The sequence below is a fragment of the Chrysemys picta genome, chromosome 3, assembly GCF_011386835.1.
Source record: "Chrysemys picta bellii isolate R12L10 chromosome 3, ASM1138683v2, whole genome shotgun sequence".
NCBI lineage: Eukaryota > Metazoa > Chordata > Testudines > Emydidae > Chrysemys > Chrysemys picta.
The window spans coordinates 115226302-115250584 of NC_088793.1; the positions used below are offsets into that span (position 1 = coordinate 115226302).

At 40.1% G+C, this 24283-nt stretch overlaps 1 protein-coding gene across 21 annotated transcripts in view; it reads right to left on the bottom strand.

The window, feature by feature from the left end:
- Positions 1-24283, bottom strand: part of SYNE1 (spectrin repeat containing nuclear envelope protein 1) — a 488794-nt gene that overhangs the window by 79934 nt on the left and 384577 nt on the right. For all 21 annotated transcript variants that reach the window (XR_010599728.1, XR_002889944.3, XR_010599727.1 and 18 more), the window contains 8 exons: positions 23718-23849; positions 19611-19807; positions 18486-18618; positions 17796-17978; positions 15716-15865; positions 6943-7119; positions 5745-5900; positions 1397-1552 (listed from right to left, as the gene is read on the bottom strand). Coding sequence is in view for 18 of the 21 variants with exons in the window: in XM_065588833.1 (XP_065444905.1) it covers positions 1397-1552; positions 5745-5900; positions 6943-7119; positions 15716-15865; positions 17796-17978; positions 18486-18618; positions 19611-19807; positions 23718-23849 (1284 nt within the window). In the remaining 3 variants the exon portion in view is untranslated. The remainder of the gene's footprint in view (positions 1-1396; positions 1553-5744; positions 5901-6942; positions 7120-15715; positions 15866-17795; positions 17979-18485; positions 18619-19610; positions 19808-23717; positions 23850-24283) is intronic.

Genomic DNA, 24283 nt, shown 5'->3' on the forward strand with positions numbered 1-24283 from the left:
TTGCTTAAATTAATTCCCTTCATTTGATCTTGAATTTAAAAAAAAGGTTAAGCACTCCAGGCTCAGTGGTATTTGTTCTACAGTCATGCTTAACAAGAAATGTGCTTGGTCACATAACAATTCTGGCCAAGATTTTCAGATGTGATTAGTGACTTTGGGTGTCTCAATCTTTGGCTGCACAACATATGACACCTTAAAGGGGGTCTGATGTTCAGTACTTAGCCCTTAAATCACATGGTTTGTCATTACTGATAGCACACATAGTGACTATGAGAAAAACTATTTTTCACAGCTGTTGATCAGGCTTTTTCATGGGCCAGTTCACAGCAGGGTGAGGTACTAGAACGTCTTTGAAGCTCCTGTCTTGTTCTCTAGAATCTCAGCTTTCATTTTTTAAAAAAGGCAAATTTCTAGTAGTTATGGGTGAGACATAAAATCTCAGATACACAAACTGGGTGTAACCGTTGCAGCGTTGTCTGCAGAAAACCTGGAACAGTATATCTGAGACTTGTGAACTGCCCCCTGAATCCTAGTGAGGCTGTAACTCAGAAGCCTACTGATGATAGATAATAATGCTGACATTTGAATGATTTTATTCTTCATTAAAGAAAAGGGACCGACCTGCGTGAGTTACTGTAAATGGTGTCTCATTTGGTGCCAAAAGTGAGTTGCGTTGTAAAGTTCTGCCACCCTCCTCCCCCACCAATCAAGAAGCAGCCTAGCCCACGGAGCAGAACCAACAGCAGAGTCATGCCCCATGCAGGGGGAGTCAAATCAAAGGCGCCCAGTGGAGCTCCGAGAGCAGCATTTTTTTATTTTGATCCTCTCCACAATCTAATGGGAGCAGCGTCTGATTTTGGAAACTCCTATGGGTGGAGATGACTTTTGTGGGTGGAGCTTGGAAGCAGGGGTGCTGAAAGCCATTGAACCAAGTTCCAAACCCTGTATGTGATGGAAGCCACTTCAAGTCAGGGGGTGCTGCTGCAACCCCAGCACCCCTAGTTCCAGCACCCCTGCCATTTTCCCCCTAATTCGACCTATGGCTGTAGGTTTATTTATAGGCTTAGGGGCAGTACTGCATACACTGTACTTGTAATGTGTGTACTTTAAAAGGCTGTCCTTGTAATTAATACAGTGCATTTCATATGAAATCTGAAAGCACTGTGAAAACTTTAATGAATAAGAATTCAATACCCCTGTGAAATGGGAATTTTTATACCCATTTTATATGTGTAATCACATGAAGGTAGGTACAGACTCACTGCCCAGTCTCCTAGACTATCTACTCCCCTCCCTCCCACTCAGAAGAAATCCACCTGTTGCTTTCTGGTAAGGGCCACTTATAGGGATACCAGACACAGTTTGCCTCTTGATTAACAGAACCACGTTCTCTCACCATGTGGTCCAAATTGGCCCAGGAATGGTTAAATTCTTGCAGGGTACTCATGACAACATTAGAGACTTCTTCCTTCTTATTCCGGACCAAGGAAAGGCCACTCTGTTCTATTTTCTCGACTTCTTTTTCCTTTGCTTTAATCAACTCTTCCAACTCCTGAAAGACACAAGCATTCATGTATTGGGTTTAGATCGATAATGCTTCCAGATACAAAAACTCTGCAGACCCTCAACTTCTGCAATTATAAGAATGGGAAGAGCACAGTGGTATGCTTATTATTCCCTTAACAATAAAAATCCATCAACAATTTCTATGGCATATTTTCTATTTCCCATATTTACTTTAAAGAAAAAAAACAACGTTAATGCTGAGTGTGAATGATTCTATTTACATTACTACAATGCAGAATGTCTTGCTCTCATATACAGGTCCAAAATAATTAAAAACAATAGTTAGGAGACACATGGATCTACAGGAAACTGCTCTATTCATTATCAAAAGAGAAGCATTTCCTTGTTTCTTAGTTCATTCATTTCACATACCTTTTAACTGGTCATTGGCATCTGGATTTAGTAATCTCAACGTGGACCCATTATTAAGAAATGGAGCACAGCAGCTCTGCTGCATGAGCTGCTCTGCCTGCAGAGACCCCACACGTCTCAACTTCTCCAAGGCTCCAGCAGTTTTGGAGTGACAAACTTGGATGGAGGGTGGAAGAACCCAGAAAACAAATGCTCTCCATGGCGTGCTCCTTTGGATAACTGGTGCACTTCTAAGTGGAAATCCCTAACAGCTTGCTGGAGCAGTAATTACTCATCTATGCCTATCCTGTTTGGAGGTAGTGTAAAGGGATCAATGCTGCCAGGTCATGGCCTGGGATCTATAGGTCTGCCTTCTGGATTGCACATTGATCCTGACGCAGTGGTTCCCAAACTGGGGTTCGCGAAATATTACAGGGGGTTCTCGGGAAAAAATTCCCTAATGGTGGACAGAACTGTCCCTAGGGACCCCGGGCAGCATGGGGCCGGCAGCCCGGAGCCCCTGGACTTCCAAGAGCTAAGCAGATCAAAGTAAGCATATCTATCATACTGAGGAGATTTAAACTTCAAGACTCCTTATAAGAAACAGAAAGGGAGGTGAATATTTTTTGCTGTTTTTAAAATTTAATAGGCAGCTAGTATTGTTTTTAAATTATTATGAAGAACAAGTTTAAGCTTTGTTTGCCTGGACTGCTCAAGACCTGAATGCTTGTGTAGGAGGAACTCTGAGTTGGCTTCTTAAATCCCTTCCTGCTGTTTCACATCTGATACTCCTTGATGAAACGTAGGAGAGCCTTGTCTTATAACAGGCTTATTCAAAGTGATACAAGGTACGAAAGTGAGATCTTGGAAGAGTGTTGCCGTTTTCATAATGTAATAAAAATACTGTAATGATAAATAATAATTAATACTAAATAGTGTGTAATAAGCATCATAAAAACAAATGTTATATTTCCAAGATCACTGTTTTTATAATTTATTCTTAGGTAAAGGAGAAAAACCCTGGAAATATTCATTTTTAGGAGGGGGTTCGTGAGACTTGATATGTCAGAGAAAGGGGTTCACAGGCTGTTAAAGTTTGGAAACCACTGATCCTGAGGTATCTGAGTCTGCACTCCCCACCTCCTCTATACTCCCAAAGCTACTCCTTTCGAAGAGATGAATCAGACAAAAACTGTAGATACTCATTAATATTCATCAGGTAGCAAGTGAGTATTAAGGACCAAACCCTACCCAAGTTACACCCTTGAAAACCCATAATACCAGTAGGATTGCATGGGCAGAATTTGGGCCTCAATCTATAGCATACACAGACATAAGCACATTCCAAGTTTTACAAGTATGATGAATTTCAGTCTATTGTTTATTCTTATCCATTTCATGTATTCTGTTCCACGTTTCCATTATTTTTAACTTTGTTATAATCCTTTCCGTTTCTCTTATGCTCTTTATTTTCTGAGCTCATGGTATCTGTTTTAGCAACTAAAATGTAGAAACTAGTTGATAGTCAAAGCATTTGGCATATTTTTCTTTATCGAATTTCAGTATTTCTACATATTTTCCCCTCATTCTCATGGACAATGGCATATAAATTGGGAAGTACCCAAACCAGAACATTTATTGTACTCTCACCACTTCTTAGTTTTGGTCGTTTAGATAAAATGGAGCTTGTTTCCAAACCAAGTTTGCGTTTTGGAATCAATGAGGTTTCAGAAAATAAAAACCTGGACTCCTTGGTCCATCTCCAGAGCATAAGCTTGGATTAATACTTGCATCATTTTCATAACATCTGACACCAAAACAGCCAATTGTTCACTTTTTAGCTGTGCCAATTAAATCTGACATTTTTAACCAATCTAATTGATTTTAATGTTAAAATGTATTATTTAAGTCTGTATGTGGTTGTTCCAAAAAAAAAAAAAGGTGGATGTGATTTAAACTGGCAAAGCATCAAACGCCAGAAATACACAGGGAGCCAGAAATATTTACAGAGGAAACTGAGATGTCTATCCTTTCAATCTGATAACTCTGTTAAAGAGTCATTTATGTTTCTGATCTATGATGAAAAAAATAAAGGCTGCCCTTAACTATTTAAGTGATACTGGATCAGTCTCAGTACCTGTTAATACATAAACTGTAGCTTTTGTGTTAGTTTAACTGAATACCTGACAATGTTTGACACCCTAGTGAAGTTATTTTTTAAACAATTTGTTTTTCTAATGATCAAAGTCTTGCCATTCACACAGCTGTGAATTTGTTGACATCCCTGACCCAAAGGAACCACGAGTGTAATAAATCGGATCAAGCTTTGGACCTCTGCCAAGCAGAGTCTGCCAACTATGTCAAGTTGTGCTAATTATGCATGGTGGCTTCATTGTATGGGTTATTTGCTTTATTGTACTGAAATAATAAAGTCATTTGTACTGAAGCCACAAGTTGGATTCAGTTTGAAGTTCACGGGAGAGAACTTTAAAATGGTAACTTCTGACACTGCCAAACATACCAGCCCTCTGCATTTACAGAAACACAGATGGAGTTACTAAATTTGTGAATCCTGGCAATATTTTATTGTACTTTCTAGGATCTCAGTTTTCATGTGAAAAAAAATTTCAAGCCCTTCTGATTATGACGATTTACCTGGTGACTTAACTAATACAGCGTCATAATACCGTGTTGATGGAAAGCTTGGGAAGAAAGAAATGAATAGCACCAATAGGTGAAAATTCCCCTATTCCTCTTAACAGGACCATAACATTGAGCATTACAGACTCTCCATGCTCATGGGGATATAGCTGGCCTAGAGCTTTGAATTTTTCACCATTTCAAATAGGTAATTCCTGTTTGTTGTCTAGTAGATTAAATCAGTCTGGCGGGATCTGAGCCCTGATACCATACTGATGCTCTGGCTTGGAAGTCCATATCCAAGCTGATTTCTCTAGAGGCTCCTACTCTATTTTCCCTGACCTGAAAAGAAGCAAGACATTCCTTCACTTTTAAAATTCCCAATATCATGCTGTCCCTACTGGACTAGAGAGCTGATTGTGGTTCCCTGATTCAGGGCCACCAGGCCCTGGAGCACGTTAGGGCTGCATAGGCTCAGTGACTTAAGGCCTGTGGAAGGTTCCATCCATGCCATGCCTCGTCTCCTCCTCCCTCTTACAGGAGGGGCAAGGGTGGGGGGCAGATGATTCAGGAGGAGCCATCTTCTCCAGCAGTCCATCAGCAGAGAGTTCCCCGGCACAGTGGGAGTTTTCCACTAACTGTCTCTGGCTGATTTAAGGTCCTTTGAGTTGCTTATGTGACACAAAATGGCCTTAGTGGTCCGGAAAATCTGAATTAATTTGGTTTCTTTGTGCATTTTCCATGGGGAAGGAGTATATAGGCCAAATTTGTTTTAAAGCACATTTTCCCCAGCATGTCCAAGGAAGGGAGGGCATCTGAAGGAGGGGAAGTAAACTTTTTAAGCAGTCAAGCGCAATGTTCATAACAGTGAAATCCAGAAAAGTGGCTGCCCAGAAAACAGAATGTATCCCTTTAACTCATAGAAATTCAGCATACCTGGGCATGGCCCTGCTTCATTATTACTATTACAATTATTAAGTTAGTATTCACATAAGTGTATGCATTAAGTACGTTCAGCACACTATTACTCCTTTACAAGTTGCACTTTTGTGGTGAAATCTTCACCCCACTGAACTCAAGGGGAATTTCATCATTGATTTCAATGGAGCCAAGATTTCACCCCATGTTTGTTAGGTGCTGTTTCTACATGCAGGAAAGAGAACCCGCGGTTTTCAAGAAAATGTTACCTGACAGTCTTTCATGGTATTCTGGACTGAAGCCTGATCTCCAATTCTCTGTTGTTTCTTCAATCTCTTCTCTTGGGTATCAAACCAAGTTTTCAGGCACTGCACATTGTTTTCATATTCTGTCCAGGATTCCAGCAGGCTTTCCAACAGCTGGATCTGTAAAGAAACACATATGTATTTATCCTAAATGAAACAGCTTCTCTGTCAAGAAAATTAAATAATTCAGTGCAGATGAATACTGATTTGTGCTTTCCTCAGAATTCAGTGTATTCCTGCATTCAAAATTTAGAACAGAGTATACAGTCAAACTCTATTTTATTCATTCTCGATTTATTAAGGATTAAACAGCAAAGAAACAACTCAAAGAAGTATTTCACTGAGGAGTTTCTCTAGCGATCTAGCTCATGATACCCCAAATTTGTGACAAGATGGAAGGAGCTTTCCACATAAACGTTTACATGGAGTGGAGTGCTCTTCAGGTGAATGGTGATGGAGTGAAAGATCATTTACAGTGAAGAAGAATTCCAGGCCAAAATTATTTGAATGTAATTTACTGCTATGCATTTGTGGTTAGTGAGAACCGCCACTCATTATGCACATTTATATTTTACTTGAAATAAGATTGTAGGTTATTCACTTTTCTATTTTATGTTTGTAGAGTGCCTGGCACAATGGATTCCTGATCTTTATTGGGACCTTCTGTGCTATTCTATTATAAAACAAACAAACAAATAAAAATATAACTATACGTGTGTTCTTTGACAGATTAGCAGAATTTGCTAGTAGTTTGACTTCACAAGCACGAAAAGTCTGCTAATGCCCAATTTTAAGCTCAACCTGCCACAAGTGACAGATTAAGACAGCATCAATCTTCTGAGCACTTTAACTAATAAACATTGGAGAAACAGAAAGCATTCATTCACTCTTTGTTTCAATCTGGACACCACGGTCATAAGTGTGCAGGAGCATTTGAAATAATTAGGAAATGCATTAAGATAAATGTAAAACTACTACCGGAAAGAAGATGACAAGTCTCTGAGAACACTGAAGCAATTATGTTGACACTAGATGTTTGGTTTAGCCAAAGGTGGTGTTCATATTACTCAGGACATGCTAAATTACTTTTAGTATGTCTACTCCTGAATGAGTTGCATCTATTTTTAAATGCACACTTAAAAGCAATTGGCCTTTTGCTTACCTTTTCTGTTATCAGGCTCTGGAGGATCTGCCAACGTCTGTTCATTGCTCCAAGCTGTTCTGCAAAATCAGTCTTGTCACTGCGTTTACTTTCCACATCCTGGCTGCTAATCTGTAGTACGGACTGGTTCACAAAGTCTACTGTCAACTGTTTGCAGTTTACATCAATTTTAAATCCCTGGCAAAAAAAGAGAGGGGAGAAGAGGAGGATCCATCATCACTTTTCATGCTTATTCCTGGAGAGTTAGCATGGAAAATAGCATTTCTGGTTTATGATCTAGCAATAAACCAAGATGTAAAATATCCAGACAATAAACTACGAAAAAATGAATGTAAAAATATCAGTCCTTAAAACTGTATGTACTAACTTCTGGAAAGTATATTTTCAAAAAATGATTATTTACCTGTTCTGTAAATGTTGTTCTTCAAGATATGGGTGCAAATGTGCATTCCACTAAGGTGTGTTTGTGCAAGGAGTACCAGAACTGGAGATTTTGTGCATGTGCCCTATACCACCTCCTAGACCCTCCTGAGAGTATATAAGGGTGGTCCCTCCCCCACCCTTTAGTTCCTTTGCACCAGGGAAGATGCTGTAAGATTCTGATGGAGAAGGGCAGAGGATGGGTTGTGGAATACACGTCTGCACCCACATCTCCAAGAACAACAATTACAGAACAGGTAAATAACCATTTTTCTTCTTCCAGAGGTTGCAAATGTGTATTCTACTGAGGCAACTCATAAGCAGTACCGTAAGTGGGGGGCTACTGAATCTATTTAAACAATGATTGCAACACATATTTGTGAAGTTCACATCAAATTTGGATGAAGTGGTGATGGCATAATGAATGAACGTATATACTGAGGTCCAAGTGGCAGCCCTACAAATGTCCAGTATAGAAACATCTTCAGGAAGGTGACAGATGTAGCCTGGACCCTTGTTGAAAGGCAGAGAATCTTTGCACAGGAGTACTGGCTACCCTGTAGGCTGTTGTAATGCAGGAGGTGATCCATGTAGAGATCATCTGCGCTGACACTGTTTGACTTTTCATGCAATCAGCACTGGAGACAAAAAGATGAGGAGACTGAAAGGCTTGGTCCTGCCCGACAGAAGGCCAGTGCCCTCCAGACATCTAAGGCACATAGATCAGAATGTGGTTTCAGGAGGAAAACCAGGAGATGCGTTGTCTGATTTAAATGAAAAGCTGACACTACTTTAATTAACAACTTTGGGTTGCAGGACTACCTTGTCTTTGAAAAATACGGTATAAGGAGGGGCTGTCATCAAAGCTTCTAGTTCAGATGCTCTCCTGGCCAACATAACAGTTATGGGAAAGCGATCTTTTGGCTTAAGTGAAGTGAAGAGAAGATTGTCAAGGACTCAAATCCCGTAAGAAGCTGCTAAGGTTGAGGTCCCAAGGAAGTACCATGTCCTTAAATAGGTGGGAAAAGATGTGCCACATCTTCGGATGACTTACTCAGCAGAAGATTTTCCCATTACCACGAATGGTCTCTCCAACCAGTGTGCTGAGGTCCATCTTCGAAATTTAATAATCATGGGGTTGGAGAATAGCAAGGCTCCTTGGACAGGAAGGTTAATAGCAGAGATAGCTACAAGGTGCACCCTCAGAACTCATGGAAATAGGATCTCAAATGCAGAAGATACTCTGCAATGTCTTGGATCCTCACTTTTGAAGGCTGTATTCAACGATTAGTGGACCAGATGGAAATTTTTTTCCACTTAACCAGATAAGTTGAACTTGTTGATTGCTTCCTACTGTTGAGTAAAATCTCTTGAATCACATGCCCTATACTGGCCTAGCCACTCACAAGCCATGCCATGAGATGGAGGCTGCATTTGTAGCATTTGACTGTGGTGTTGCGACAGTCTGTCTGGGAGTTAAGGCAGATGGTGAAGAGATTGAACTGAGAGACTGTGAAGATCTGAGAACAAGTACTGCCTTGGCCAGGCCAGTGCTGTGAGTATTAACATGATGTGATCTTGTTTCAGTTTGTGAATGACATGTGGCATCAGAGGGATTGGGGGAAATGCATACATTAGCCCCGGTCTCCAGTCCAATATCAAAGCATCGTTTAGTAAGCCCAGACTTTGACTTGCCCAAAAGCAAAATTGCCAATACTTCTTGTTGTCTTTTGTAGGTTGACTGAAGGAATGTCCAATGCCCAAAGGATGGACCTCAGCATCCTGGTTTTGAGACACCACTCATGGTTGTGGGAAAAATCTACTGCTGAGGAAGTTGGCCAACTGGTTCTGGGTGCGCAGTAGGTATGTAGACACAGGAGTGATATCCTCTGTGATGCAAAACTGCCAAAAGCTCATTGCCTTAGCAAAGCTGGCTAATGTGAGCCCCTCCCTGCTTGTTTAAATAGTATATTGCCGTTGTGCTGTTGGCCAAAATTTGGAACAAGCAGCCCTTAATGCAGGGAAGGAAAGCTCAGTAAACTCTGTGACTTGCCCAGAGCTTGAGGACATTGATAAAGACCAGACTCGTGCTCCATCCAGAGTGCTTGTGTCCATGACCCTTCTAGGTGAGCTCCCCAACCTATCAAAGAGGCATCTGTTACAACTGTTGCAGCTGGGGTGGGGGTGGGGGGGTGAGAAAAGGGAATGCTTGTACATATGTTGTCCTGGTTTATCCACTGCCATAGGGCATGCAACATTGCAGGTGGGAGCTGGACCAACTTGTCAAAATGGTGCTTACTTGATAATAGACCAATTTCAGCCACGCCTGAAGCATATGAAGACACAGTCTTACACACTTGGTTGCATAGGTACAAGAAGCCACGTGGGCTAGCAACCTCAAATGAGTCCATAAGAATATAAGAATGGCCAAACTGGGCCAGACTAATGATCCATCTAGCCCAGTATCCTCCCTTCTGGCAGTGGCCAATGGCAGGTGCTTCGCAGGGAATGAACAGAACAGGTAATCATCAAGTGATCCATCCCTTGTCGTCCATTCCCAGCTTCTGGCAAACAGAAGCTAGGGACACTTCATGGTTTTGCATCCCTGCCCATCTTGGCTAAGAGCCACTGATGGACCGATCTAACTCTTTTTTGAAGCCTGCTATAGTATTGGCCTTCACAACATCCTCTGGCAAAGAGTTCCACAGATTATTGCGTGTTGTGTGAAGTCATACTTCCTTTTGTTTGTTTTAACCTGTTGCCTATTAATTTCATTTGGTAACCCCCAGTTTTTGTGTTATGAGAAAGAGTAAATAACACTTCCTTATTTACTTTCTCCACATCACTCACGATTTTATAGACCCTCTATCATATCCCCACCTTAGTTGTCTCTTCTCCAAGATGAAAAGTCCCAATCTTATTACTCTCTCCTCATAAGGAAGCTGTTCCATACCCCTGATCATTGTTGTTGTTCTTTTCTGAACCCTTTCCAATTCCCATATATATTTTTTGAGATGGGGCAACCAGATCTGCACACAAGATGTGGGCATACCATAGGTTTATATAGAGGCAATATGATATTTTCTGTCTTATTATCTATCCCTTTCTTAATGATTCCCAACATTCTGTTCACTCTTTTGACTGCCGCTGCACATTGAGTGGGTGTTTTCAGAGAACTATCCACAATGACTCAAGATCTCATACTTGAGTTGTAACAGCTAATATAGATCCCATCATTTTATATGTATAGTTGGGATTATGTTTTCCAATATGCATTACTTTGCATTTATCAACATTGAATTTCATCTGCCATTTTGTTACCTAGTCCAAGCCATGGTGGATGGATGTATACGTTGTGAATCATTTGAAATCTCTATTGGAGAATGAAAAGCAGTTAAAATTGTTGATTCATGCAGGGTCTCAATGAACTTGAGTCTTGAGTAGGAATAAGTGTTGATGTTTCCCTGTTCCGGGTGAGTTCCAGATGACTGAAAAGACTGATGGTAAACCTGACGAAGCCACGAATCTGGTCCTGGGACGGCCCTCGAATCAGCCAATGATTGAGGTGAGGGAAGACATGGATTCTGGTCTTTCTTAAGTAGGCTGTGAGCTCCACCATGCATTTGGTGAACACAAGAGGCACTGATGATATGCCAAAGGGAAGTACTGTATACCAACAATGGTGGCCCCCAGTCACATAATCTAAGGAATTTCCTGGGACTGGGCAACATTGCGTTTCTTGAAGATCGAGGGCAGTGAACCAATTGTTACAGACTAGGGAGGGAACGACTGATGCTAGGGTAACCATGCAGAATCTGACTTGCTTGATAAACTTGTTGAGAGCCCGAAGGTCCAATATGGGTCTCAGGTGTCCTTTGGACATGAGGATCAGGAAATAGCAGGAGTAGAAACCCCACCCCTGAAACTGCAGGGGAACTTTCTCTATAGCCCTCAGAGTACGCAGAGTCTGAACTTCTTGTAAGAATATAGACTCATGAGATGGATCCCTCAAAAGGGACAGAGAAGGAGGTTGTGGAAGAGGGATGGAAAGACACTGGATTGAATATACCAGTCCCAGCACTCAGGACCTATTTATCTGAGGTTATTACCTACTAAGCACTGAAGAAGTGAGATAATTTTTCCCCAAAAGCAGCAGGAGGGGGGAGGAATGGGAAGATCGCTGTTGGCTGTATTGCTTTCCTGACAGCTTGTTGAAGAGGAGAAGATTGGTTAAAAAAGAAAGATGACCCTCTCTTCTGAGGCTTATGTTTCCTCCTCAAGATGTCTGTTGCCTCTGAGAACAGAAGGGCTGAATGGTACTGGTGAGAATATTGCTGTGGAGGCTTATATTGGCATCTCTTGATGGCTGGACTATAAACTCCTAGGGAGCGGAGAGAAGCACACAAATCTTTAAAAGAGTCAACACCTGGTCAGTCTTGCCTGAAAACAAAGATTGCGCATCAAAGAGTAGGTCCTCAAAAGATTGTTCAATATCTGGCGCTATACCAGATTTATATAATTATGATGCCCTTTTTACTATAATTACAGAAGCTATCACCCTGGAGGGAGCATCTGTGACTGGGGCGAGGTCTTTGCAACCAACCAACCCTCTGCTATGAAAGCCCTGAACTCCTCTTTTGAGTAGTCTGGCAATTTACACTGGTCTACAATTTTTGAGAAGTCGTCTGCTTCTGAGATAAAATGTGCTATTTATTATGTATTTTGATGTGCTGAATTCAAATATGACAATTAAAACAACTGATTGGCTACTGTTTCTAAGATATTTAAATTTTTATATTTTATGTCTATGTATATTGTGTAGATAGTAGAGTTTTAATCATAAATTGTAAACCTAGGTCTTTTCATGTGTTTATGGTTGCTTTACATGATAATATTTCACCTGCCCTGTTTATGTAACACTTTAAAAATCAGCAAAAGGGTTATATAAATAAAATTTATTATGAAACAAAAGGCAAAAAAATATTATGTACATAGTTTAGTCCTCTTCAGTGTCTACTCGGCGCTTCTTGGTTTGTCTCTTGTATTCATTAAATGGAGCATCTCTTGTCACTGTCCAGCAATAGTCTGCAAGCATTGATGGGCTCCATTTGCCCTGATAGCGTTGCTCCATTGTTGCAATGTCCTGGTGAAATCGCTCGCCGTGCTCGCCGCTCACTGCTCCGCAGTTTGGTGGAAAAAAATCTAGATGAGAGTGCAAAAAATGTATCTTTAGTGACATGTTGCAACCAAGGCTTTTGTATGCCTTGAGGAGGTTTTCCACCAACAACCTGTAGTTGTCTGCCTTGTTGTTTCCGAGAAAATTTATTGCCACTAACTGGAAGGCTTTCCATACCATCTTTTCCTTGCCACACAGTGCATGGTCAAATGCATCATCTCGAAGAAGTTCACGAATCTGAGGACCAACAAAGACACCTTCCTTTATCTTAGCTTCACTTAACCTTGGAAATTTTCCACGGAGGTACTTGAAAACTGCTTGTGTTTTGTCAATGGCCTTGACAAAGTTCTTCATCAGACCCAGCTTGATGTGTAAGGGTGGTAACAAAATCTTCCTTGATTCAACAAGTGGTGGATGCTGAACACTTTTCCTCCCTGGCTCCAATGACTGTCGGAGTGGCCAATCTTTCTTGATGTAGTGGGAATCTCTTGCACGACTATCCCATTCGCAGAGAAAACAGCAGTACTTTGTGTATCCAGTCTGCAGACCAAGCAAGAGAGCAACAACCTTCAAATCACCACAAAGCTTCCACTGATGTTGGTCATAGTTTATGCACCTCAAAAGTTGTTTCATGTTGTCATAGGTTTCCTTCATATGGACTGCATGACCAACTGGAATTGATGGCAAAACATTGCCATTCTGCAGTAAAACAGCTTTAAGACTCGTCTTCGATGAATCAATGAACAGTCTCCACTCATCTGGATCGTGAATGACGTTGAGGGCTACCATCACACCATCGATGTTGTTGCAGGCTACAAGATCACCTTCCATGAAGAAGAATGGGACAAGATCCTTTTCACGGTCACGGAATATGGAAACCCTAACATCACCTGCCAGGAGATTCCACTGCTGTAGTCTGGAGCCCAACAGCTCTGCCTTACTCTTGGGTAGTTCCAAATCCCTGACAAGGTCATTCAGTTCACCTTGTGTTATGAGGTGTGGTTCAGAGGAGGAGGATGGGAAAAAATGTGGGTCCTGTGACATTGATGGTTCAGGACCAGAAGTTTCATCCTCTTCCTCGTCTGACTCAAGTGAGAATGATTCTGGTGCATCAGAAACCGGCAGTCCTTCTCCGTGGGGTACTGGGCGTATAGCTGATGGAATGTTTGGATAATGCACAGTCCACTTTTTCTTCTTTGACACACCTTTCCCAACTGGAGGCACCATGCAGAAGTAACAATTGCTGGTATGATCTGTTGGCTCTCTCCAAATAATTGGCACTGCAAAAGGCATAGATTTCCTTTTCCTGTTCAACCACTGGCGAAGATTTGTTGCACAAGTGTTGCAGCATATGTGTGGGGCCCACCTCTTGTCCTGATCTCCAATTTTGCAGCCAAAATAAAGGTGATAGGCTTTCTTAACCATAGTGGTTATAGTGCGCTTTTGTGATGCAAAAGTCACTTCACCACAAACATAGCAGAAGTTATCTGCACTGTTCACACAAGTACGAGGCATTTCTGCTCACTTTGGCTAAACAGAAATGTGTCCCTTTGACAAATAAGAGAGCACGACACTGTATGATTTCTAGAGCTGATATAGGGCAATTTGTTCAGCAGAGTGATGTAAACTTTGTTATGATTGCATTATCCATGACTTCTAGGAATAACATGATGCAATTCATATCACGTATGACGCAATACCAGCTTCAGATTCCATCATTCATTGTTTTGCCTAAAAAGCAAGTACTGTCCAAACCCAGTCATAGATTTATTCATAGATCCAGTCAAAGATGTATTTTAGTCATTTCTGGTTTAAATTGAGATCACTTCCCTTTATAACTCACTTATCCTCCGCCATTCCCAAGGCAAGGGTCATATATACTGACCCAATAACATATCTTGAAAACTAGAGCCAATCAACAATTTTAAGCATCATTTCCGTTCTCAGTGACCCAAAATTAGTAAAGTTTTACTACATTTATTTCAGAAGCATTTTGGCTGTAGAGCAGTGTATCAGAGCATTTAGACATTGCCTCCCAGTTGAAAAAGTCATATTTTGCTAATACAGCTCATTGGTTCACTATTCACATCTGGAGCAAGACATTGGAATAAATCTTTCCAACGAGTCCAGTCTTTTAGGCTCTTTTTCCTTTGGAATCGACTTAAAGTTCCCTGCCGCAACTCTCATTAGCAGCCATGACAATTAGGGAGTTTGGTGCTGGGTGAGAATAAAAACACTCAAATCCCTGGGATGGGATGTGGCACCTTTAAGACTAACAGAAGTATTGGGAGCATAAGCTTTCGTGGGTAAGAACCTCACTTCTTCAGCTTATGCTCCCAATACTTCTGTTAGTTTTAAAGGTGCCACAGGACCCTCTGTTGCTTTTTACAGATTCAGACTAACACGGCTACCCCTCTGATACTGGGATGGGATGTTGTATCTCTTGTCTGTTAATTTAGCTGTTGGGGTTAGACACTCTGGATTAAGCATAAGGCTTTCACTGGCTGCAAGACAGCTTTGTTAATCAAGACAGCTACTCTTCCTGGAACTGTTGCCTGGAGGATGACCAATAACTCATGGGTATTTTCCTATACCAGTTCAGCTTGACTATCCAAAGCTTTAGTCACTCTCCAAGGGTACTATTGTGGGGGAAAAAAAGTCTCCGGCTCTGGCATGCTTTGCGCAAATACACCTGAGGGAATACATGTCTGCAGCGATTTGTTCTTGTTATTGATGCTCTTTTAGAGAAAAAAAATCTGACATTGAAAATAAAATGCTTATGTGCAGATGTATTTATCAGAGTAAGAATGTTACCAATTTGAAAGGAACTGGAGTTAAGAATTTACATTCTAAAAATCCGTCTTTCAAATTTCATTTGGATAAGGAATTTTTCCTATTTGGCCTAAACCATGTCTAGAATTGTTTGGTGCTAGAAAACAAGAGTTACCTTCCTATCTAAGAGGTAGGTGATCTTTCTATGTAAAGAATTCATAAATCAATATTCAACATTTGCCAAATGTTTTGTGGTCTTTGGACAAAATTCAATCATAATAAAATTCAATTATTTTCATGTCACCTTGCCTTCGTACTGAAGTTACACAATACAGAGCTTTAGTTCATACGCTGAATCTGATAAAATAAATCTCATGTATTTCCCAACCATCCCCACTTAATTACCTTATACTTCTGTAGATAATCCTGAATGGCTTTATGTCCTACTACATTTTTTATATTCTCTTCATCCTCCTGAATGATATTTTCCATCAGTGAAATCCAACTCATGAGTTCAGTGATGGCATGACGAGAAGGAAGCTTGTCCATCTGAAGCTGTAAAGGCAAAGGATTTCAATTAATGACATACTGTCAAGAGAATGGATAAAAGCACTTTGCTCTGCTAATTCAGCATACTCTATCTTTCTCTGTCTTCATTATTCTGCATACTTAATAGATCATTTGGTCTGGTTTTCTGGATGTTTATAAACTATAAAGTATAAGTTCTTTTTGGAAGTATATTATATTACATATATAATTGTACATATTAATATATAATGTGTCTATATAAGCAAAGAACCATATTTTAAGTAATATTTTTAAACCGTCACTGGTAGTAAACCATAAGCAGTTTTGGATTTACTTCCATTGTCACTGTCACTTTTAGGTAGGCATGTGGATGAGCCTATGAAGATTCCACTACTGAATTTTAATAACCTGTCAATTATCAGCTCTAACTACACTAATTACACACTGTACTAGATATACATGGGTCCCTGGACAATATCTTATACCCTCTTCCTTATTTGTTAATGGCTGATGAGCAAGTCTGCTGCAACGATTTCCTACTTCTGTGCCCTCCTCCTATTGCAGTTGATTTCTCAATGGATTTTGGAGACTGGATTCTTTAAAAAAAAAGTCATTTTCAGTTTTTGGTGCATCATTTTTAACTTAAATTTAGTTCTTCATTTCTTTTAAAAGGACAAGAAAATTATTCTCCCTGATGGCAGCTTATATCTATCCGATTGCTTCTCTGTTTCTTAAGAAAAACAAAAGTATATAACCTGCATTAGGAGAAGTTTCAGAAAGCTACAATATGGTACTATTTTGCATGTACGACAAGCCATCTAATGCAGTGAGTGCAATTAAAACTTTTTTGCCTTTTTTCCAGTGTGTACACTATTACCAGGTCTAGCAGTATTCCTCATTATATAGCGAAAATTATACCTGCATGAACCCATAATACCTTACCAACTAATGAAAATAATAGAAGAAAACTTCTTCACTGAGACCATTATACCCTGTGCAATAGTACTGAAGTTAACAAAGGAAAAGTAAAATTTCCTATTTCAAACATCCAGTTTCCCCTATGAGGCCTGCATTTGCTTTTTCTATACTTGCTTTTGTCTTTCCCAGAGTTGACCTCTGCACATGCAATTTTGGCATAATTAATTAATATAAAATAAATAAATAAAATAAAAGCAACAGCCCTTAACAAACAAACCCCTCCTAACCTGACATTTCTGACCACGGGCTACTAAAAGGCTAGACTGCAAAATGTAAAAGTGACTCCCCCCGTTTCTTGCAAATGGATATAATAAAGTTCTAATAAAATATAAAAATATATATGTTTAAAAACACTTCAGGCTTTTTGCTTCAGTTTGTAAGATAAAATGTAATACTACAGCTGCACTTAGCGTTTGTGAAAGCAAAGGACTCCTAGCACTGACTAGAGTCAGACACAGGGTGGGGAACACATTGTGTAAGCTTTGCCACAGAACTCTGCTACTGCACATTAGTAAAGACTTCTATCCCAGCCCAAGTGTAGGAGGTTGGAGGGGAATCATGCTCTCTCTTTAAGAGATTGCCAATTATGCCAAGAGATATGGTGGTTTGTGATGAAAAAGACGACGAGGAGAATACATTTTAATTTGAATTGGTCACAATTTGAAACTTAAGTGAAAGGCAATGTTATTGATCCATTGAGCCACCCAACTGCACTATAAATACAACTTTACCTCAACATAACACGAATTTGGATATAACACGGTAAAGCAGTGCTCCGGGGCGGCAGGGCTGCACACTCCGGTGGATGAAAGCAAGTTAAATATAACGCGGTTTCACCTATAACGCGGTAAGATTTTTTGGCTCCCGAGGACAGCGTTATATCGAGGTAGAGGTGTATTTCAAATGCAAAAGCTTTTAATTCAGTGACTATATTTCTCTGAACATCAAAGGCTGTAGTAGCAGTAAACTTCTCCCCTACCTGATGCAGTTTTTCTTGTACTACTGGAATTTGTGTAAGTAACTCTATCCACTGGCTGTCGATCTGAGACAGTCCTGCACGCAATGCTGCTGTATCCACTTTCTTTAGCCGAAGGAGTTGGTTTCCAGTGCTTAAAACAGAAGATTTCTGGGATGATTTGGCATCAACCTCTTTTGAAAACTCCTGTAAAAGGATCATAATTTCGCAGAGATAAATATGTGATATTAACCAACTAAAACTAACTTTATTCCTGTACTCAAAAAGAAACAACATCTTTTAAAATATGTATTGGATTTGGTAGCCTCTTACATTTTAGTCTAGGTGAAAATATAAATGTTTTAAAATTTATTTTTTTGTGTTTTAATTAAAAGTACAAAATCTTTGTACAAGAACAAAAACCATCAAGGCCTACAATCACTACATACAATAGGTGTTACAAAGTACGAAGGGCACTTTCTAGTAACTTTGCTCAGACATTCTGTATTTAACAGTGCTGTTTAACATTCAGACATTTGGGGGGGGGGGTTAAAAAGCAAGCATTGTGTACAGCCCGGCCACACACACAGACAAGGAGAACATTTTTTCACGTGCAACATTTTGCTGATGACATATGCCTAAACCTTATGAGAGTGGGACCATTTGTTTGCAATAAGAGATGAAAAGGCGCCTAAGATTCCTAAACTGACTTACCAGAAAAGCATTCAGATGATCTCGCACCATTTCAAGTTCTTGAGGGACTGTCACTGACTGCTGAGTCCAGAACTCCAGCCGGTCCATTGCCGATTGTAACCAATGAATCAGCTCAACTGATTCACTCTGATATCTGTGGGGATGTTAATGATAAAAACACAGTCATTGCCAACCCTTGTCTCTAGTGTAGTCTCTCAACAAATGAGGTTCTACACTGGAAGCCTGATTTTACAAAGAACACCACCTTCCCCTCCTAAAATCCACAAAAACATCATACGGTCTTGAAAGTTGGTAGGAGAGAACTGGGGCCAAGCTCAAATTTGTTTTGGTTAATTGTGACGTCCTAAAATTAGAACTGTTAAAGACAGCTACAGAAATGTACTTTTCCCCACTTTCGAGCAATCCCCACCCTCAATCTAGAAGCAAGATGACAGATGAAACCTATTTTGTCAGATTCCCCTTGCAGAGATCTGGTAACCAGGATCAATAATTAGTGAATAAAAGTCAAATTACAAAAGTTATTAATATTTTCCTGGTTTGACAAACTACATAATGAGGCAAGCTTTCCCTACTCTTCACTGGGCTGATTCTACCAAATGTGAATGGCACAAAATATCTCCGTTAGATGAACAACATCTTAATGGCAGGGTCCTATATTTCCATCATGGTCTCTCTTTAAGAGATTGCCAATTATGCCAAGAGATATGGTGGTTTGTGATGAGAAAGATGATTAGCCAGCCAATTAACCCAGGGTCATTAGACACAGAGCTTGAGTACCTCCATATACAACACTGTACATACAGATCATGGAGTTAGCGCTCTCAGAAAAAGCAAAGATTAGTATAGTGACAAATCAGCCCATTTAGTATCAGAAACATGTATTGGTACCTATTAAATTATAATAAAAAATGTGTACCATAAAACAATTGGAGAGTTTTTATGCAAAGAAGAGCATCAGCCTGCACTCTATGGGGGAAGAGGTAAGGTAGTTTGGGAAGTGCAACTTTAATATTAATTTCCTGGGATTTTTAAAAAATAAACTCTATGAGTTTTTGAAAACATAACTCTCCTTGATTTTAATGGCACAGGAGCAGACACTTAATCCCTCAGTTTCATTAGCACTACCTTGTCCAGTGCTTTAGTATAGTCTCCAGTCTGTGCAGTTCCTTGGTCACTTTGCTGGTGTTGTTTAACCAGTGCTCTCCTAACTGGTTCAGTTGACTTTCTAGAGCTGAACAGCTGATAGAAAAAAGTAGTCTTTTCCCATCATCCAACACCTGGTAAAGCTTGGGCTGGTATTCAGTCAGGCTAGATTTCAGGCGCTGTAATAACAGAGGACAGGAAAGACAGTTGATCGGTAGCTTCTCAGTACCCCATTTTCCTTTTGCTGTTTTGTTTGGTTTATCAAACTCCTCCCTGTTTCAAGGTCTCTCTTTTAATTCAAACTCTAGAGCTCAAAAAGACCAGGCAAGCAAACACCGGCTGGACCTCCTGTTCATCATTTACCATGCCATAAAGTTGCTCTGCTGAAAATGACACTTGCAACATGGTGTGTGTGGTGTTTGCATCCCTGAAATTTCAGGGAAGCCTGCAGAAGCCAACATTACTACTGAAAGGAAAGCAGACTCAAACTCCGAGCCCAATCCTCTGACTGCTAAGCATCCTGGACTTCAATGGAAGTTAAAAGTGCTTAGAGTGTTGCAGGATTGGACCCTCAGACACCAACTGCCAAGCCTCGTATCTCCTGTAGTGATTCTCCTTGCCACCAGGTCTTCTATGTGTCTCCTCCTTCCATCATCACTGTGACTTTCAGCTGTGCAGGCGCACAAAATAAAAGTCACTAACCTGTCCAGGCCCCAGAATCCTGGATCTAACTGTTGCCTTGCCAAACGGGGTGGGGGGGAAGAGAAACAATGCTGCCGTGCAAAGGTTAAAGAAGAGAGGATGGGACCCCCATAGGTCATGGTGTTACAACAGGAAGCTAAGACTGTATGTTCATTCACGTGCCTGAGGTCCAACAGGGAGAGAATGGCGGAGGGCACAGAATTGTGCACATGGGTTCAGATACAGAAATTAAAGATTGATAATAGATATATGAGAGCATGAAAGAGATTAATTTACCTGCCAACAAACAGCTAACAAAATACAGGAATTGCAAGTTTGCATAAACGTTCATACATCTGCATAAATTCAAGCATCAAATGCACATGCCTTCTCATTTAAAAATTATGCTGTAACCAAACATGACATGGGGTGCTTGATACTTATTAATGGCACCTGCAGTGAGTTAATTTCCATGACTACTTCTCTTTTCTCTTCCATGCTGACAAATTCTAACAATCGGGTGCTAGAGGGTCTATCAATACTACCCTGGACATGTCAAAAGAAAACATGGAAAATTGAGCCATTTAAATAATCTGTTCTTTGAAAAGCTGGTAGTGATATCTTAAGGATTTACTCTGAAAAGTGAAGGATTAAAAAAAAAAAAAATCCCATTTTCACTCAGTCCCTGCAAAAGCATTTATTTCTCAGGGAGCAACCTGAAAAATTCCAATGCAGCCATACAGTTTTCATAGCAAACTTCAAACTTAAATAGCATGAGATGGGAAATCTGAGAATGTGGTCATTAAAAAAAAAATTGCCCACAGGAGAGCCTGGGTATGACAGAATTTCCCCTCATGTTCACCTTACATACTATTGTAATCATTTTTGTACATGTATGCCTTGTAAGGTATCATTTGAAAACTCATAATTTGCTGGTCAGTATTGTCCTGATAAAAATGTGTGTGGCAACATTGTTTGTAGAGTTATGAGATTTCCCTACATGATGTTATTAACACATGTTCCAAACCCCACAGCTCTTCCCAAACTGAGGTTGGCAAACAGGTCTGCCCTAAATAAAGGAATGTGTGCTTTGCTTAATTTGCATTTAAGCAGTAAACAGAGTCATCAGGCAGGAAAGGAAATGAAGAAAGCTCAAAGAGGTGAGAAAAAGCCAGCAGGGAACATTCTTCCACACAGACTCTTTCTGTCCTAGTGGCCAGCTGCAACTGTTTTTCAAGAGAGGGACTGAAACTATAAAAAAGGAGGGAAACACCCCAAGAGACCCCTCTCTCTTTCCCCCCCCCCATTGTATTCACTGCACTTGAAGCGACAAGGGAAGCATTTGTTGGACTCTCGGGGAGGGGTTGTGACCTACAGGGTTTGGTTAGTAAAATGGCTGAAACTACGTGGTAAGATACTTTGCTTGAACCTGATATAGTTTTTCAAGTTAGGTATTAGTAAATGTCTGAACTTTATTTTACTTGTAGCTATTTCTCAGTTTTATGCCTCATTACTTGTACTCACTTAAAATCTCTCTCTGTAGTTAATAAACTTGTTTTTCTGTTTTATTTACCCCAGTGTGTTTAAATTGAAGTGTCTGAATAACTATTTGAGACAGTAAAATGGCATATTATTCCCTTTAAGGAATAATGGACTTAAATGTTGTGTATATTGTATGTATGTATGTTGGGGTCATCCTGCAGTATAGCCAAGGCTGGGGAGAGCCAAAGTGTAACCCAAGTGTGGCACAGACACTTAATATGTGGCTTGCATGCTGGAAGGCTGTTTGTGAGTGGCCCAGGTGGGAGCTACTTCAGCAAGGCATTGTAAGGTACCCAAGGTTGCAGGGCAAGGGTGACACAGCTGCACATTAGTCTGGTTTGTATGCTGGTATGTCACACAGGGTAATCTGGATTATTTTACTCTAAACTATGAAAGAAGTCAGGGAAACAGAAGACAACAAAATAAATTAGTGGCTGGTCTATTAACACACACAAACGGAGCCCAGCATCAGAAAAAATAACAAACAAGATATTGCTCAATATTTCCTATTAACCTGTACAAAAGCCAATAGCCTGTACTGTTTGGGAAACACAATAAACTTGGCAGGTTAGGACTGGAAAAATAATGGAGCTGCAGGAAAGAATAGAAGACTGAACAGCATATTGGTTGAGATGGTTGGTAATTTTCTGAGATGTTTTCCCATTAAAAAAATATCAATTTGTAGAAACACGCTGTTCGCGGGAAAGGGTCAGTTTTTACAAACTTCTTGACTTAAAAAATGTTGAAAAAAAGATTCAAAATTGCTGAAACACTCAATTCATACATTTTCTAACTGAAAAAAAAAATGGTTTTCTAATTCAAAATGACTTTTCAATTTTTTAAGGTTTGAAGAGTTGAACATTTTCAAAATTTTAACTTTTTGTCCAGATTCAGAATAGGATAATTTTTGGAAACCTCAAATATTTTCCCAGGATAGGAAAGCTATTTTCCACCTAGCTGTACTCATTGTCATCAACAGTGTTATACTCAGAATCTAGGGGGTGTGGAATTAAGAGGGACAATCACCACAACTGGGAGTAAGGAGGTAGGGCTATCAGCCATAAACTGTGTAACTGGGGGGGAGGAACATCTGGGTCATATGCAAAGTACAGTACAATTTAGGATGGACAGTTAAGTGGGTGAAAGGAAAAGAGCATGGGCAAGTGAGAGTCTTAAATTGTGCAGAATGGGAAGCTAAATCTGAATTTTTTGATTAAAGATGGGGGGGGATCTTTTGACCCTGACTGGTAGCATAATTTGCATTTTTCAGAGACATTAAGAAAACATGGTTTCATTATTGAGGCTGTGGAGACTTTAGAGATACATATACAAGCATCCTCTAAGGTAGTCCAGAGTATATGGCAGTGTTCTAAGGGTTAAGAGGTAAAACACAACATCAGAATAACCACACAGTATGGGGGAAAATCTCTTGAGCAGAAAATGCAGACGGGGAAGATCAGAATATGAAAATCACCACTGTGGAAGAGCATCAAGATAGCTCCAAAGCTTTCAAACTACAAGGAAGCATCTAATGTTCCAGCTGGTGAACAGTAACGTAGTCTAGAAAGAATAATCCAAAATATTCACTAAAACTCAGCAGTGACAGCATCAGAAACCTAGCTGCGACTGGCTCTTCCTCTGGGTTGGACAATCTTGCCAGTTAGAAGATAATCAGGAAAAACAAAGATAGGCACATCTGTCAAGACAGAGAGAATAAAGCAGAAGACCTTTCCATAAAATGAGACCAAGAATGCAGGATTTAGTAGAAATCACAGATGTAAACTACTAGCTTTTACCATGCTTAAGAGATTTATGATGAATGATCAAAAAGTACATCATGTTTGAAAATCCCATGCTGCCACTGACCTGATAAAGCGTGATCCGGTCTGTAAGCCTTTCCTCCGTCTCCTCTACCAAACCAACACTAGGAATGCTACTTTCAACAGCCTCCAGCTGTCTGGTCAGTTCCTGATAGTCCTCGTCCAGGTGTGTCCAGGTCTACAAGAATAATTTATACATGCGTATGGTGAATACTTGCTTTGACTTCTAGGTTTTTATTTCCAACTAAATTTAAAAATATTATCTACATCCTTTATGTAAATTTCTCCAAATGCATTTTTCCAGCTCTAAAGGAAATGCACAGTGTATATAATATAAAGTTACCTCTGTCATAGACACTAAGGATCAGCCTTTAGTCATGTGATCCAAATCACAGACTTGGCTTCTGCTTGGAGGATGACATTTTCTCTTCCTTGACGGGTCAAGTCCATTTAACTTTGAAAATATTACTAACAGTATGGTTTGGCTGCTGAACCTGATGCTCTCATTGCTTCACAATACATGAGCATCAAAGATCGCGCATAATTCTCCACTCCGACATAGGGGAATATGACAAGAGGGACCAAAGTTCACCAACACTGCCCTCCCTCTGC